The sequence below is a fragment of the Vidua macroura genome, chromosome 8 (assembly GCF_024509145.1).
Source record: "Vidua macroura isolate BioBank_ID:100142 chromosome 8, ASM2450914v1, whole genome shotgun sequence".
Classification (NCBI taxonomy): domain Eukaryota; kingdom Metazoa; phylum Chordata; class Aves; order Passeriformes; family Viduidae; genus Vidua; species Vidua macroura.
Window position 1 is genome coordinate 6,408,991 of NC_071578.1, and position 18,186 is coordinate 6,427,176.

General features: G+C 35.0%; 1 protein-coding gene across 1 annotated transcript in view; it reads left to right on the forward strand.

The window, feature by feature from the left end:
• RAB11FIP2 (RAB11 family interacting protein 2) overlaps nucleotides 1–17,925 on the forward strand; it is a 32,310-nt gene extending 14,385 nt beyond the window's left edge. The window contains exons 4-5 of the mRNA XM_053983797.1: nucleotides 9,687–9,732; nucleotides 13,334–17,925. Coding sequence (XP_053839772.1) covers nucleotides 9,687–9,732; nucleotides 13,334–13,561 — 274 coding nt within the window. The 3' untranslated portion in view covers nucleotides 13,562–17,925. The remainder of the gene's footprint in view (nucleotides 1–9,686; nucleotides 9,733–13,333) is intronic.
• Nucleotides 17,926–18,186: the final 261 nt, after the last annotated feature.

An 18,186-nucleotide genomic window follows, 5' to 3' on the forward strand; every position in this document is an offset into this window, starting at 1 on the left:
TATTTCTCTGGATTAGTGTAAGGTTAGGTTGTAGCTTGGTTTGTCAGAAGTTAAACTTCCATTTTAGTAAGTTCCTTTAAAGAGAAATAATTCAAATAACAATTAAAATTGCATAGCATTTAATTTTTTTTTCAATGAAACACTGTATTCAGGCGGATGCTAAATATAAGTAGTGCAATCTTTTGAAGTTCTTGAATGCAGCAGATCTTGATAAATATAAAACTGAATGGTAATCATGATGGACTTTTTTTCTTTGTTTTGTAATTAAAAAGCTCATCACAGTGCCCATTCTGAAGGACTCTAGTTATTTGTTTCTGTCTTTGTATGAGAGTCCCTTTTACTAGTTCTTGACTTTTATGTAAACATAAAGTTTTGATAAGACAAATAGATATTATTTTATTTTTAAAGAGCCAAAAATAGTAAACATTCTGACCTTTTATGTGAAACAGCTATTATGGCATAATATCTAACATGCAATAAGTTAAGTTAGAAGCTCTTGATTTTTATATGTTTCATTATGATGTTCTGTGTGAACCTTTTAGACTTTGTTTACTTCCTTCCAAATGTATCTTGTAGAATTATTTTCTTTTGAAGTAGAAACTAATACAAAATGTGCATATTTAATAAGTTTACAGTGTAAGTTTACCTTTTATCTGTGGAGGATTTCTGTAATGGAATCCATTTTTAATTTTTTTGAACTAGTAATACTAAAGAAAGAATTTGTATGAATATGTGGGTACAAAATAAATGAGGCTGGGTAACAAATTCAGTAGACAGAAAGTGTAGACAGAGAATTTAGTCTTTGGGTTTTTTCTTATTTACTCAACGTGCTATTAAGCTCTTTTGGGTGAATCTCATTTCTGCAAATAAACCAGGCAGTATATTTTTTATTAAGGTGTGTCCAAAATTAGTGTTCTGTTGTGGACCAGGTGTTTGCTTTGCAGGTGGATCTCCCATTTAACCCCACTTAGCTAAGCCTTGGTTTGGGTGATGGAACATCCTGAGCTGGATTGCTGTCTATGAAATCCCTCTGGAGGATGTATTCCAGGAGCACACTGTAGCCATAAAACATCCAGTCTGTGGGACAAGGCTGGGCATAGAGAAAAGTGGAAGGGAAAAAACCCAACCCATAGCATCCGTCCTTCCCAACCCTCAAAAAAAATCCACCAAACCCAGCTCCTTCATGTTTGTGGTGTGACTGTCACGTTCTCAGCTCTGGTGAAGCCACATCTGTAACCTTAGTGGGAAGTTTTTCAGTGACTTGGGTGAACTTTGGGTCAGGCTTAAGTCCATCCTAATTAATTGTGGTTGCTAATGTTGAGTGAGCAGTAACAATGTGGAGAGCAGCAGCTCATGACATCAGCTGGGTGAGCTGCTGAACAGCCCTTCACCAGCCCATCCTGCACTGCTTAGCTGGCTGGCTGCATGCTCTGTCACTAATTACTCTTACTTACTAATTAAACAAATTAAGATAAATACATCTTCCACGTGTTGCTCAGCTGCTGATCCGAGAATTATGGAAGTGGTTCAGCAACACTTGTAGGATTTTTTTTTCCAAAAGCAAGTATGCCAGGATTATTTGATTTTTCTTATTGCTATTATTTATTATTGTTGTTTCAAGGAGGTTTTAGAAGTATTTTGGAAAAGCAAAATAAAAAGCCTGTTTGGTTTGTATATAGTACTTATTGACAGGAAATCACAAAATATGGACCCCTAATTTCTGTTAATCTCTGATCTGGCAAAGTTATTCCCTGGTTTTGGCTAAATCTGTAAAATAGGGACGATACTTTGCCTCCTGCAAATGCTGAATGGATAAATGAAGATTTTTAAAGTGTTTTTATAGATATGATATTGCAGTGTTACATAAGTGTTAAGATTGGTGGTTCCATTGTCTGTTGTAAGCATAGAGATATTTATGAGCTGATTTCTTGACAATTTAAAAATGCAGGAGTCACATAGTGAAACAAAAAATGCTGGTTTTGCAAATACTACAAAATCTGCTAGTTCCAGAGATTTTGTATCATAAAGCCAATGAAGAATTTTTAAGCAAACAATATCTAGTGCTCTTAGCCAGCATTTACCAATACTAATTTTGGTTTTGTACTTCTTAATGCACTGTTTTGAAACTTTTATCCAATATTGCCTTAAATTGCACTCATTCTTACAATCACTGCTATTGTCGTGGCTCTCAGGAGGTTGATTTGCAGTCAGAAGCCACGTGGCTTTTGTGTTGAACACAGTTAAAGAAACTGAGAGTGCTCCTGGAAAACAAAGATTGTTTTGTGCCATAACCAAAGCTTGTGCATCATTTTTCTGAAATTGTTTTTGTTTAGGAAAATACATGACACTACACTACAGGCTAATAAACTGATGTGAAAATTTCTCAATTTACACCACTTGACAAGTGCTAAAAGAAAAGCATCTTTAATTTTAATGTGTTATTAGGACCTTTTTAGAGAGATTGTACAAGTTATTAACAAGGTCCTCTGAGACAGGAGACGGGTAATTAACAAGACCTACAGAAAGGGAGTTTAGGTAATTAACAAGATCTCAGGCACTGGACATAGGGAGAAAAATAGTCCAATATTTAAAGCTGACAGGTTGTTACTAGTCAGATCAAATTCCAGATCTGGGAAACTGGTTTGGTAGGTGTTTGGGAGCTTTCTACTAAACATTTTACATATATATATATATGTGTGTGTGTATATATATATTTATATATACCCAAATAATGTCTCTGTCTGTATATACACATATATGTATACATGAATAGAGAGAGGCATTTAAAAAACTCCTTCTAACGTTGCATTTCCTTGACCTAACTATTGTTACACTTTATAGAAAAGAAGATAAAGCTTGTGTCTACATACATATTACACTTTATCTCAAGTTGCAATAAGTGTGTTACATTCTTAGGAAGATGGAATAGTGGAGGAGAAAGAAACTTGTGTCTTACTAGGATTCATTGTAACAATTAAAAATAATGCTCATATTTATACTATTAATCACTGGTGAATTGCAGCATAAATTATTAAAATATTACTTAGGGTTTTTTTTCTGTATTTTCTTACTGCTTTAGCAGTTTTTGAATTTGCAACTCAAAAAGAAAAAACACCAACGCAATCCTTCAACTCTTTTGCATCTTTCTGCTTGTAGTTTCTGAATGTGGTGATTTTCTTCAGCCTCTCTCCCACCTTCATCAATGTGGCTGTTAGAGCTGCCTGTCTTCTCAATGTCACCTGTTCCAAACAAATCAAGGACTGCAGTTTTGTGTTTCCCAGTGGAGGCAATGTTTGAAATAAGCAATATCTCTGCATTTTGATATGGTCATTATTAGAGTGAGGTGCCATGAAAACAGGAGGCTTTCGTTAACAGTGATGTGTTTGGATCATATTAAATTTTTAAGTCTGAAGAACAGTTGATGTCTGCTACATTTGAGCAACATAAACATTTTGAATGTGTGATGGTCAGGTGGTTAAAGAAGCTTTTGCAACATCCTGGTGTTCCTCTGGGTTCCTGCTTTTCACTTGAGCTGTGACAGTAGAGCAGGTGCCAATCTCGAGTGAGCTGAAGTTCTAAAGTAAAACCTGTTATCCCAAACCACACTGAGGGTGAGTTATTAGAGCAATAACTTCAGCATAATCAAAGTCACTGTTAAATGATTTCAGTCTTGCAGAGTTACTGGCAACATCTCCATTGGAATGAACCCCAAAAGTTGCCTGATGAGAGCAAAGGATTGTAGTGGTTGTGTATTTCTCTGCCAAATAGGAAATCCAGTGTACACCGCAATTCACTCTTTCTACTTTTCACATGCCTTTTTCAGAAATGTTGCTCTCTAGAGATTGCTGTGCTTGCTAAAGCAATAAGGTCTGTTAAGACATTTTAGCACATTTATTTCTCGGTTAGTAAAAAAATGACATCAGGTGAATATGGTATTTTCAGAATTTTGTTTCCTCTGTCAGTGTTAGCATGTCTTATTTTAAGAACAGTGTACTTCTGCATTGCTTTTCTTGAAATGAATATTTTTTTTTCAGTTCTCTACTGAAATTTGACTAGACTTTAGTCAACTGTGATCTCCAGTCTAGGAAGAATATTGATGGACTGTGACAGTGCTTTAACTGTACTCTAGACTAATTCAGAGTGGTAAAGCTGTCAGTGGAACATTATTTCAACAAGAGAAATACATTGATGGCACATGAGAGGTAAAGAGAAATTACAAAACAAGCAGGAGTCATGCAGAGATTCTTAGTCTGTCCTGCCAGGACTGTTATCATCTGATTTAAAAGATCACTGCATGTGATAAGAGAATAATGAGATCTTTTGCAAAGCTCCTACAAAGCAGTGGTCACAGCATTTGGGACATGACTAAGGTGGGCTGGAGCAATCAACTCTTTGAGGGATATTGTAGAAATACTTGGTATTAATCTTGACTTTTGCAGACTCCTCACCAGCAATCAGTCACTCCTAATTAGTTGACTGTTTTAGGAATACTGTTAGGAAAGTTCATCCTGCTGGCTTCATGACAAGATTTTTTCAAGCTTTCACTGTCTCTTGGTGCACATTAGGGCATGTGAAATATTTTTTGAGAGGATGCATGAAGCATATTATCTTTCCCAAGGGAAAATGCACTGCCTGTTCTATTTCATTTTTTAAAAGAATAATTTGTTCTATTGTTTCTTTATTAATAAATGCAGAAACTATGTAAAAGCAATGCAGTTTTTTTTTTTTTCTGTTTCATTACAGGAACTAAGGATTAGTTCTACTCTTTTAATAATTCAAACATGAGTCTGTAAGTTTCAGTGTAAAATGTAATTTTAGGATTTTTTGATTTGTTTGTTTGCTGTTGACTTAGAGATCTCTAATAATAGGGTCTTCCAGTGGAGATCCTGGCACAACATTTAGTCTAACAGTTCTTTAGTGTTCTCTTGAGAAAAAAACTTATTTGCTATAGCACAACTCCTAGTAAAAGGAGAAATAATTATATACTTAGAATTCTAACTAGTCAAGGAAAGGTAGTGATAGCCACAAAACCTGATCCTCTTTTTGTGTCCTCCTGGGGTTACCCAAGCTCCAAAAGGCCACAGAACATGGCTTGACAGCAGAGCAATTTATACAGTGAAGTGTCTTAAGTGATGTTCCCCAGAATCTAATTGTAAAATAGATGGTAATATGCTTATTCTGTACTTGTTTAGCTGCCAGACAAGACAGTCATTCCTTCTCAGAATTACAAGTGAGCTCTGCATTGCCAGGCACAGCAGGCTGACATTCTATGGAAGGCTAAGTTTCTGAATTTCATTAACTGTATCTGATTTTATTAATTTCTTTTGTTTTTGGTTTTCTTTTTTTTTTTTTTCCTTGTGCAATAGTAATAATCTAAATGGCATCCTAATAGTTCAAGATTTTGATATATATTGTGAGAATCCAAAGAAAAATGCACAAGCACTGTAGTCAGAATCAGTCCAAAGACCAAGAAGTAGGATAGGAATAGGAATTTTAACTCTAGTGAAAAGTGAATATGGCAGAGCTTTGCTAATTACCTTTATGCAGACATTCCATATTAAAGGAAAGAAACTGAAAGCTCACACTTAGCTCATTGGTATAATAGATATTTTACAGAACGTTAAGTTAACATAAATTTTAATACTTTGAATAGTAATGATTAATTTAAATATCCTTATTTTAATTTCTAATAGTATACACTACTATTAGATTAGTTACTACTATCATGTAACTAATAGGAATAGCAAAAGAGGGGTAAAAAGCTTTTCGTCCTTAAGAAAATACTATTTAAGAAAATACTATTTCCATGGAGCAGATTTAGGAGTCTGATTCCCATGCATTATATTGTCAGACTAAATGGCACTAAAATATTTAGTTATAGGAAAGGTTTGATAAAGATTGTTTTAATCTCTAGGCATTCAGAAGCTAAATATTTATGCAGCCACTAGACCTGATGTTTGAATTTTTAATTACCATTAAATTTCAATAGACAGAATTTCATAAACTTAAGCTTGTGACACATCCTGAACTCAAGTCCGCTGTATTATCTCTATGCAAACTGTAAATTATCAACGTGCAATGGAAGTATTTAATTACCATAAAAAAGTGTTATCAAAGAAAAAAGTTTCAATCAGTTCTAATGAAATGTTTTTAAATAGAGAAAATAACAATAAAGTACAAAATAATATGCTTGCTATGATTATGAAATAGTGACCCAAACCACTCTACAGAATCAGCCCTGCATCATATCTGTCTCCATTATTGGTTAATATTATTTTTATTTCTCATCACTTTCTCCCCTCAGGAGCAAAACAACAGAAAAGAGGTCTCATCTCAGATGAGCTAAAACTGAAATCTAAGCTAATAAAACCCCAGAAATTCAAACAAACTTCACTATTCAAAAAAAAAAAAAAAAAAAAAAAAAAAAAAAAAAAAAAAAAAAAAAAAAAGTAAAAAGAAAGTTATATCCAAATCTGTAAAATAATATGGAACAATAAAATAATGGATATGATTTAATCTGGTAAAAATGTCTGTTATATAAAGTAACTGTCAAGGACACTAATTGAATTCCCAGGTGAGTGAAATGGGGGACAGTAACTCTGCTGGACTGGAGAAGTCTGTTCTACCTGGAGAAGGGTAGGGGTGATGTGCAAGCTGGGGGCTCAGTGTCACTTCCATGATCCTACTGCAGCTGATTTTTAATCTGTGCTGGTAGGATTTACCTCCCTTTTAGTAGCTCCTGTCTTGAAGGTGATCTGAGGGAATGAAAATTTTTTACTTGTAAGAAGCAAACTTAAAAATCAGCATGAGACATCACCTGGAGGCACATAAGGCACATGGAAAGTCCATTTGTTAGAAAAGAAATACCTTTTTTACTTGTAAACTGAGCAAGTTTAGTTTGGGCATAATTGACAAACAATAATTATAGAATCCCACAGTGCCAGTTTTTCACAATCAGTGTTCACAGTAAGCTTCACTCAAAAAAACCCTACAAAAATCCAAATAGATATATTTTTCCCAAGCTGTGAACATGGGAACTTCTTCCATAGCAGGAGTTCCCTGTCAGTTTATCAAACTCTGGGAAAAAAAACCCAGAGACTGGTTTATAACTAATACTATCACTATCAACACAGGAGAAAACCATGTTATTTTTTATAATTGTTCAGATCAATGATTTCAGAATGCTTTTAGAAAGTCAAGAGAATGGCTTCAAGGAAGCTTGTGATGCTTGTACAGCATGGGCTGCAGTCCTAGAGGCCTGTTTTATACAATTATTGCCAGTCATTGAGTGAGGTGGTAACTTTAGGAGTCTGTTATTGTGATGAAATTTAAATTTAAAAATAAATGCTCTCGTGAATTTCAGTACACCAAACAGACAACTCCACCAACTGTTTGCATTCATAATTTTATAGGATTTTCTTTTGAGGTGTTACCTGCCCCTCAGACAGTGAAATAGGGGTGCAGTGGTGGGAGTCTGCATCTGCTCACACTCACCTCGGGCTGGGGCACTGGCAGGAAACCTTGCAGGGCTCAGCAAGGCTGATGAGCTCCCACCTTACTTAGCAGACACTTTGATTTACAAAAATGTTATTATATGCAATCTCAGCACCTGTTTCTTCTTCGAGAAGCAGTATATTTTCTATGAATCTCCTTAAAGTATGAGTAAGAGCCCTCATAGCATTTGGATTTTTATTGGGGAATATTTTAATAGCTTTCCTTTTTTTTTGCAAGTGTATTCAAATTTCTTATTGCAAAATACACAGATGTTCTCTTTTGAAATTGCAGTTATGATGTCCACAATTTTGCAGAAATTATTGCAGGTTTTTTACTGCTTAAAAAAACCCCAAACAACTAGTCCATATTGCCAGTGATTTATACTTCTGATTTTGAAACACAGCTTCTCATAGTCAGATCTGCTGCTTTCATTTTAAGCTGCCACTACGAAAAAGAGTCCCAGAACTTATTTCACAGAAACTATAAAGTCATTCAAGGCAGTGAAAGATCCTGCTTTTTTAACCTTTCAGAAAGTCACCCAGTTGAGCAGTCAGGCTGTATTATTCTATATCTTGTCTAACATGAGGAAACAGTCCCAAAAGAAAGATATCCCAAATTAACGCCACACTTCGTTAAATAGAGACATTCTTGGTTTTCACCGAGCTAATTCGATCCAGTTCAGTTAACTCATTTTTTTTGTGCTGGGATCACGGAAGGCAGCCATGAATGGAGCGAGTTCATCATGTGTTTGACACATCAGAGCGGGGCTGAAAGGAGGCTGCGAGGGAGGGACCCTGCCTTTGGCTGGGCACACAATACCCCGTGAAAAAGGCCCCTCATTCAAAAGGGGTCTCCAGCAAACGGGGCAGACTGCTGGGGATCGCTGTTACAGACAGGTGGAATGGGAATTAGCCAGACTTAATGACACCTCTGGGTTTCTGGTTGTGACTGTTCCTCTAATCCAGTCTCTGTCAAATACCCTCCGATGGTTTACAGGACTTCTGTGGGAGCAAAAGTTTGCCTGCTTTGGAAATTAAAAATCATGCACAGACTAAAAAAAAAAAAAGTAAAAAAAAAAAAGAGATTTAAAAAAAAAAATCTTTACAGAGAAATATAATAATTTATATTTTACATACTTTTAGTTTGTAAATTTTTTGCCCTTCTGCTTTTACACCATGAAATATGTGGCTTACAAATTCAGATAACAGAGTGGTGAGCAGTCACAAAATACATGTTCCCTAATACAAAAAAATCTTCAAAATTAAAAAAAAGAAAATAAAAATTTTTGTAGCTCTCAGTCACACATCACCCTCAAAGCCAGTACATGCAGTCTAACAAAACAGATTCTGTGCTGTGAAAGAATGTGCCTGCTGTGATGCTACCAAGTAAATAATATTTGTGAGCCATATTCAGATTCTGAACACATTTTCAGAGAATGTTTTCTCTCCAAACCTGCTGTAGCAAGTACATAAGAACACAGCATCACTGGTTTTTAAAGATGCTTGCTAATAATTACAGCAGACTGTGTGGACAATTTCTTAAGCCTGACATTTAGGCAGTGGCTGTTTTTATCACTATCAACAACATTATGAAAGAGCTTTCTTTTCTGGATATGCACAATAATCACTAGGTTTATAAAATAATAGATTATTTACTGAATTTTAAGTACAAAATAAATGTAGCTGTCAGAAGCTGGCTTTGTAGCCCTAAGCTGGTGATCTCAGTGGAATTTCTGTAGGAACTTTGTCATTTAGGAGCTGCCATGAAAGCTGGGAATATGTGTTAGTCTGTAGGGTTTGGTTGTTGGTTTTTATCAATCTCATCCCAGGGACCTGTTTCTAGGATATTTCATTTAAAGTAGCACTCTGTGCTTACAAGCTCAAGCTAAGTCTAGAGATGAGAGGAGAGATAAGGAGGCCAAATCCATAATACCTTTCTTGCATTTCTTAATTAGGTATTCAAATTTGATGACAAAAAGAATACAAAAAATACAAAGAATTGTGAACAAAGAATATATTCAAATTTCCTATTATTTCTAATATTTTCTTTTCCAAAGTTTAAAAAATCAAGAAAATAAACCATATTAAATACTTTGTAGCTGTGTGTCTAATTCAGTACTGTATTCTAGCAGATATTTTGGTCAAATAAGTGTGCACTGCTAATATTTGTTTGGTATGGTTTTTTCCCCACAGTTTTAATGTGAATCCTTCTGGCATTGAGGATCTCAGGAAAAAAACGGTGAGTTATGAAATGTTATGGAAAGCCATCTGTCAATGCCAAATAATTGGTACTTGTATAATAAGCTTTAAAGCTTTTGTTCTTTTTTAACCTATTATATGGAAATGTTGGGGTTTTTCTTTTTTTTTGGTTATTTTTGACATATCCAGAAAACCTAAATACAAAAGCACAGGTTTAATGTAAATTCGGAAATAAGGAAGAGTTTTGCACTCAGTATGGAGTTCAGCTGTGATATGATGAAGAAGGAAATATTTAGTTCTTTGCACAAAAAGTAAAAAACCCCCAAAACCTGAATTTAGGAGTGGATTAGATGACTCCAGAGAAGTAATGGTCAGGTGAGGAATTCCACATTAGGCAGGGATTTATTAATTGACAGGAGTTTACCATCACTATAATCAGAGACTTGAGGACAGTCTTTAGAAGGCAGATCAAAATTGAAATTATGACCTGCTATATGGTAGGATTAATAATACACATAATAAATGAACGTATGAAAACACTAAAAAATAGAAATACTAGAAGGGATTATTCAAAATGCTCTTGTTTCTAAAAGCACTGCGAATAAATTGTGTACTAAGAAAAGACAAAAAATAATCCACAGATTGCCTGGACAGTGTCTTTGTTTGAAGAAAAATGTGGTCTTACTAGAATTTGTTCTGTGAATAGATGACATCTTTAAAAGTGGGTTTGTTTTCAATCTCTAAAATATATAGAAAACAAGTTTCACAAGCAAATATGACTTTGTACTGTTTGTTTTCTGCTGGTTTATGTAAATGATTTGTAATAGCATTTGATGTTATTGTAAATGCCCAAGTTTTTATAATGTAAGTAGCTGGTGGGAGATGTCAGAGTATTTGAATGCTGCCTTTGATCAGATAGTAAACTGAATTCTACCAGGCAGTTACTTAATCTCTGACAAAAAGAGACATCAAAAAATTGATTTAACTTAGCAGCCATTGTCTGTAAAGTAACCATAATTACAGTTTCTATGTGCTTGCAAATGTACTACTGCAAATCATGTAATTTATTGCTAGTAAAAGCATCAGTTTAATTCTTTTAAGAAATAAGATGTGAATTGTTTTATTTAAAGGATTTAAAGGTGATAAAAGAAATCCTTGATGATTTTTCTTTTGGAATACCAGCCATCCTAAATGTCTGTTATAGGATTATGAGGTGATGCTCATTTAATGCAAAATACAAATTAGGTGGGGAAGAAACTCTATCTCAACCATAGTTTCGAATGAAACCATTTGAATTTCTTTTTAAATTTTCAGGATTGCTTTCTAAGGTGTTTGAAGTAATTTATTATTAGATTCTGTAATATTAGCCCTCACCAAGTTATTACATTTCTTCCTTGTGCATACTATTAAGTAATTATGTTTGTATGTCTTCTCCTCTGATGCCAACACCTGTCTCTGAAAGCAGTGTTTAAACGGAGCAGTAGCCAGTTGAAAGGGCAGCATGTGCTCTTTAAAGCCTAATTAAGAACTGAAAGGAAGATGAAGTAAGTAGGACAAAAGATGTGAAAGTAGCTTAGATGACATTCCCAGAGCAGAATTCCTCATTAGAACAATGAGGAGATGATCAGGGATTGCCAGGCCTTCATTTTATCTGTCCTTTCCTCTGGCTGGCAGTGTGTACCCCAACAGGGTTTTGTAACTGAGACAATCATTCTTTGCATGGCTCTTTTAGAATCTTTTGTTTTCCCTTTATAATTCATTCTAAGATTATTCTTATGCATTAAAACTGTGGTATCAATTTTTGTAAAGAAATAAGTGTTCCATGTACTTTAAATATTACCTACTGGCTCAAGCTGAACATAACAAAACTTCTTAATTTTATCAATATTAATTTCTAAATGCTAGCATACTTCTGCTAGAATTTTCTTGCATAATTAGGATGTGTATGGAGCATGTGCATGATAAAACATCTTTAAAGCATATATATTACACACAATTGATTGCATAATTAAAGTCATCATTGTACCTTAATTCCTGTTCCTTTGCCAAATCAGAAAATCAGGCAAACCCTATACTTCAGGCATATAAGGGTTAATGGTATTTTCTCCAGTGTGTACAAAAATTTTGTAAAGAGAATAAAATTTAATAAAGAGAAAGTTTTACTTCTTTCATGTAGAAGAAAATGTGCTATGAATATGACCACAAAGTGAAGTTACTTTCTTTTCTATACTTGTTGAAAATGGATTACTAACCAATTTGTAAATTTCATCAGATTAGCCATATTAATAAAGTGGCAGTTACTGATTACTTACAATCCATTAACTTGGTACGTTTAAGATACTGAATATACATCCATAAATGTGACATTTAATGTCTCAAGTGCAGAGAGAAACCCTTAAAATCACATATTTTTGAGAGCTACTGTTAGAGTATAATTGATGGAGAGAGGCTGATCTGTCACACTTCAGCCTATTTGCAGGGCACCATCACTTTTAATTAGGTTCCTTTGAAAACTTTGGCCAGCTGCATATTTTAATGGGTCGACATGTGCCAATGTGCAAATATGGAGCTGTATGGAAAGAAAAGAATGGGGCATGGAAAAGGAATGAGCATGACTATTATGTGGTGTGCTCCTTAGCTCTGCAAGCTTTATCATTTTTAATGACATGCTTGTACTGTAAACAAAAGCTATCTCATGTGCCCTGTTAGAAGTGCAGGATTTTGTAGGTTCCATATCTTCTAAATTTTTTCATTTCTGAATGAGATGAAGCATACTGCTTCGCATGTCTAACAGTGCTGATACTTCTATAAACCAAACAAAAGAAGACATTCAAGTTTACAGTCTTTGGATCACGTTGTCCTTTTTAAGATGACTAATTTGTCCATCTCTGCTAATACCTGCACTTACTGAGTCATCAGAAATCATCGCAGAAACAATTCTGCTTTCCCTACTGCTTAATTCTGGGCCTCTCCTGCTTTAAAGCAAGCAAAGTTTTTTATAAATACACCTTTATTTCTGCCTTAAGTGCTCTGGTGCAAGTAAGATGTAACCTTTTACCTTCACCTACAATTTAAAGTGGAAAGTTTTATTATGTGATTCAGAAGCCAAGGCCTGGAGAACCACTGGTGACTGCAAATATGAATGTGAAAGACAGATGAGGGCTGATGTCATTTAGAGCTGAGTAAATGCTTTGCTGTGATTCTCTCCAGAGGCAAAGACTGAGAAGTTACAGTAGGAGTTAAATTCTCAGGGCTCTTCTCTTGTTATTCCATAATTAAGATGGTTGGTTTCCCAAAATGGACCTGCCAGCTGTTGTTGTGGTCACTAACTCTGACACACTGACTGTCCACCTCATTGAGAAGATATTTTTCTGAGATGACAGAGTGGGAGATGTTCATCCAAATGGGCATTGCACCTTAATTCCTGTTAGCTTCCTCAACTGGGCAGCCCATCTCCAGTTGTCTGCTCCAGTGGGGGTGCTGGAGGGAAAAGCCCTGCTGCAAACAGAGGTGTTGCTGAAAGAAATTGCTTTTCATGTCAGGAGATGCACATGAGAAACACAAAAAGGAATAACCAATTCATTTTCTGGAGACACTGAACTGCTTACTAAAATCTGGTGTTTTTCTACACTTACCTGCAGGAAGGAAATCCTTTTGATGCCACTGCAGGATACCGAAACCTCACTTATGAGGAGGTTCTGCAGGAGCTGGTGAAACACAAGGAGCAGCTGAAGAAGAAGGACACCCACATTCGTGAGCTCGAGGATTACATTGACAATCTCCTGGTACGAGTGATGGAGGAAACCCCCAGTATTCTCAGAGTGCCATATGAACCTTCTCGGAAAGCTGGCAAATTTTCCAAAAGCTGAGATAGTGGTACTTTCTGGTGAATACATTAGTGGAAGGAGATCACACTTTAATATTTTGTCTTCTTTTCATTCCTTTTCTCCTAAGAAATTCCAGCAAAATGGGGAGGAGAGACAATGGCATGGGTTTTTTCCTTTTTTTTTTTAATCCAAACACAAGCAGAGGCTGCCAAAAGTTGTTTTATGTTAGATTACTTAGGTAACTTCTTTTTCTTTTTGAAAATACATTTAGGTACAGAATACTTAAAATAGAGTTAATGATACATAATAAATATGTCCATGCAGTTTATATCATAGCTTAGTGTTCACCATGTGGCAGTTTCAACAGAGAAGCCTGTGCTGTTACGAATGTTTTCTTGAATGATTATTGGTATTAGGCAAATATATTGATTCTTTTTTTTACAGCATGCCATCAAGACCACTGTTTTCAATCCAGTGTAGTGCTCTACTAAACCTAAGTGTGATTTGTTGCAATGGAATGTAGTCCTGCACATATTAGAGGAAAACAGTGATGCACAATCCTTGCAGAGTAAATGCTGTATTCTATACAATGTGCTTTTTATACAACAATGTAAAAAAGAACCCGTGCCATTTCTGTCATGGCACATGCTGGAACCAGTTATTTTACACTTAAATGCTGAATTTTGTGTATAATGAGTGAACTTTGGTAGTGAGCTCATGACATAAAGTTGTTTTGAGGATCTTTTTGTATGAAGTTACTGCATGTAATTTTATGTGTTAGAAGTACTTTGAACAGTGTTCACAGGGCCAGAGGTACAACTGGAGAACTCAAGTATGGAATAAAGAAATGAATTCTTCTGTTCAGTCAAAGTCTGCTGCGATGAAAATGTCGCAGAAATGGAGAGGCTGGCTTAAATAGACATGATAAATCAATTTAAGGTTGAATTTTACATGATATATGTGTCTTAACTTTTTAAATCTTATGACAACGAAGTATATGCCTTTAGAAATAGGCCATGTTGCTTAAACACATATAGGGTACTTAGGCTTTTCATTAAAAGTGTCTGTATTCCATGTAAATAGTTCTAAAAGTCAGTTCTCATTGAGGCAAATGAAAGAAGAATGTAGTAAATATCTTCCTGATCATTTAATAATTGTTTGTAAAATGATGTATGAAAAAGGTATCTGTTATTCAATGAATTGGAAAAATATAGTGATGAAGGTATAATGGGAAAATACTATAGGAGAACCCTCAAAATATTAAGATGAATAGATTTAAATTTTAATTTCCTTAAGAAGAGTCTTACTTGGATTTTTTCTTGCTTTGAAACAGTAAAATGTTATTTAAAACATGTACAGAGAACATTTTAGATTCAGATTTAAGATAATTGTCTTTTCCTTTCTTTCTGCACCTGATCTGTTGGGTTTTTTTAAGCACCATGACATGGCTGCTGCTGAGGTGACCAAAAAAGCTTGAAATTAAATTCCATTTTTTTTTGTTGTTGTTGTTATAAAAGATTTTAATACATTTTCATTTTTAAAACTGCAGAAATTGGTACTATCATGAATACTTATATGTGGAAGGGTTGAGAAAGTTCTGTCTGACTGCTTTTGACATCATTAGTATTGTAGGACAGCACAAAAGTATTCTAGTTACAAAAAAAACTTCTTCGTACAAATATTCTCAGATTTCATTTACTTATTTTTGGCTTTTTCTCCTTTATTTCCTTCTTTTATTTAGCAACTACCTCCCAGTCCCCATTTAGCACTGTCCCTAAAATGTGTGCAGCCAGAGTTCCCAACCCACCAGTGTGGATCCCTGTGCCTGGATGGATCCTGAGAGGTCCCAGCCCTGCCCAGCTGTAGAGCTCTGCATTTGTACTTTGTAGTGCAGAAATCCATCCCACACCAGGCAGTCTCTTTTGTCAGCCTAAGGATGTATCAAGTTTGGTACCTCAGAAACCACGTGAATGTTCTTTTGATCCACTTAAGATCTCGATGACTGTAAATTTGTTGTAATGTATTCAAAGTGCCAAAGGTTATGTACTAGTTCATGGTATGTTTGCTGTTAGAAGTTGGGGTTTGCACTCAATTAGGTTTTCATTTCTAATTACACCAGGATGTATTTCAGTTACTCAGTATTTCCATAGAAGTTCTTAAACATTTTCAAATGCTCGGCTGAAGCCAGTGGTTTTCTCATGTTTTTGATGGGGAAATGTTCTGCAATAGTTTTGAATTCCACACTCATTTTCAGCTAACTGGTATGAGACCATCTCTAGTATCAGTGCTTAAATCACCCACACCACTGAGGATTAACAACTGCACCAACCAGAGAATGTGCTCCAGTGACTTCTCACATGCAAGCCAACTTATAATTATTAAAATGAAACTCTACTATATTTAGCACCTCTGAAATCACTTCTTTTAGAATGTAAATGTAGAATATCAAACTGCATAATTGACTAAAAGCAGATCATTTGACATATTTGCATACCAAGAACGATAAGCAGATTAAAGGTAGCGAAAAGATCAATTTTTGTGCATTAGTGAAGAAATTTAGTGAAGCTTTGAATGTGCTATCTAGTCTTTATCTGATCTCTAAGTGAATAAAAGCACCTTTTGTTTCTAACTATTTGTCAAGAAAGAGGGGAGGACAACAAATGCAATTTAGGAAAAGGTAAAGTTGCTGAGAGGCAGAATGGGACATTAACAGTTATGAAGATATTTTTATAGAGTTTATAGGTAAAAATACAGGCTACTTTTGGAGCAACTCTTGAAAGATTACATACACATATTTGCTGCTTAGAAAAAAAAATCTTAGCATTTTCCTGTATTCTGAGATTATTTTTAAGAAGCATCTTTGCTCCACATGTATTTTTTGAACCATGCAGCTTTCAAATGAAAACTTCTCATACAGAGTAATTTGTATGTTGAAAACAAAGGAAGTTCTGTCTTTCCCATAGGATAAAATTGTAGACTTTCTTGCAGATCATTTTGAACCTATAAAAATTTTTCACTTGTGGTCAGTCTTTCTTGCCCTTTAAAATATAGGGATGAAAATTTTGAACATCTCCATATTATTTTGATATTTTCTCTCCTAAATTAGCATAAGAGTTCATCCATGCATGCACTATATTTTGAAATTATCCTTTGAAACAGCTCTGCCATGTATTTTACTTACTTAAAATGACAAATATGAAGGCCATACTTTAATGTTGTAAGTCAGAAATGTAAACTTTCTGCCATTCAAGAAGGATGTTTAATATTTATGTATGTTACCTCTTGCTGCTGTATTTTAAGTTTAGCTTGGTTTTCCACCTCCTAATGAATGTAGCATTCTCCCTAGATTATAACTGCATTTATTGCTGTTGGCTCTGTGTCAAGAACTATTTGTAATTTTCCAGCTGTGGAAATGCTGCCTTGTATTTAGAAAGGTTTCATGGTTTGGGGACCTGATGAAAATCATGCTCATTAGATACTAGCCTGCATTTCTTTCTGTACAGGATGCCCTTTCTTGGATGCATCTTAAAACAAGCAGAACTGCTGTCTTAATGTGTTTACTGCTGCACTGGGGGTTTATTTATGCTTCCAGCTTTAAAGAAAGATTATTGTCCTACATCAAGTCTGTAAAGTGAGCTGATGCTTTTCTGCTCTTTGTACCATTGCTGTTGTAGATATGATAGAGGCGTTAACTGGGCTTTTACAATGGTGAATTTAGAGCATGTTGACTAACTTCCCCTTCTTTGAAGTACTTGCTGAAGGATTATAGCTCTGCTGTGTTCATGATGCTAGATTTAAGGGTCTGTCAGCACTTTCGGTAGAAAACCCTATTTTCAGGGATTTGTAACTTTAAAATTTCAATACAGTCACTGGAAGTATTTAATATGCAATAGGTAGCACTTTAATCTGTTTATGAAGGGGTTTGAGATTTGTTTCTGTTGAAAAGATCACAGTCTCCTAAAGCATGGTGGGCATTTGCTTTATCTTTTATAATTTCTACGTTGAGGAAGCCACTGTATGTTACAAGTGGTCGAGCCATTCCTATTCATCTTAGAAGCTTCCAGATGTATTACAATGTATTATAAAAAAGCTGAAGATCCAGGTTATATAGGAAGTCTGTAAAAGATAGGAACACTACTTATAACTTAAGGGTTTTATTTTGTCTTGTGCAATCAATGGTAGTTTGTCTACATTTAATAACGGTACAGAATCATAACTATATGCACTTGTGAGAACTATAAACTTAGAATGCATGAAAAACTTTATTTTTGTTCCATTATTGCAACTTCAGATCCTTTAATTTGATGCAAATGTTATCTTAATATTTTAATTTCTGTTCATTAAATAAATATTGCATGTCTAACACTAATAAAGCACCACAATGCACTACTGCAGTATTTATTGAATTGTGACATTAATCTGTGTTATGCAAAGCATGTGACTCCTAAACTCGCTGTTAAGGCTCTCAGACCACAGAGAGGGGTATTTCCTTAGGGACAGCTCTAAATGAATATCCCAGATGTTTGCGGGGTAGCCATTAAGGGAAATTTCTTCAGTAGTGTCCAGAACTTTAAATTAGTGAAAAAAAAAAAAAAATGGTGTATTCTTAAATGTCCTAATCTGTATGTCTTTTTTGGTGTGGTATCTGCAATCCCTTTAAATGCACT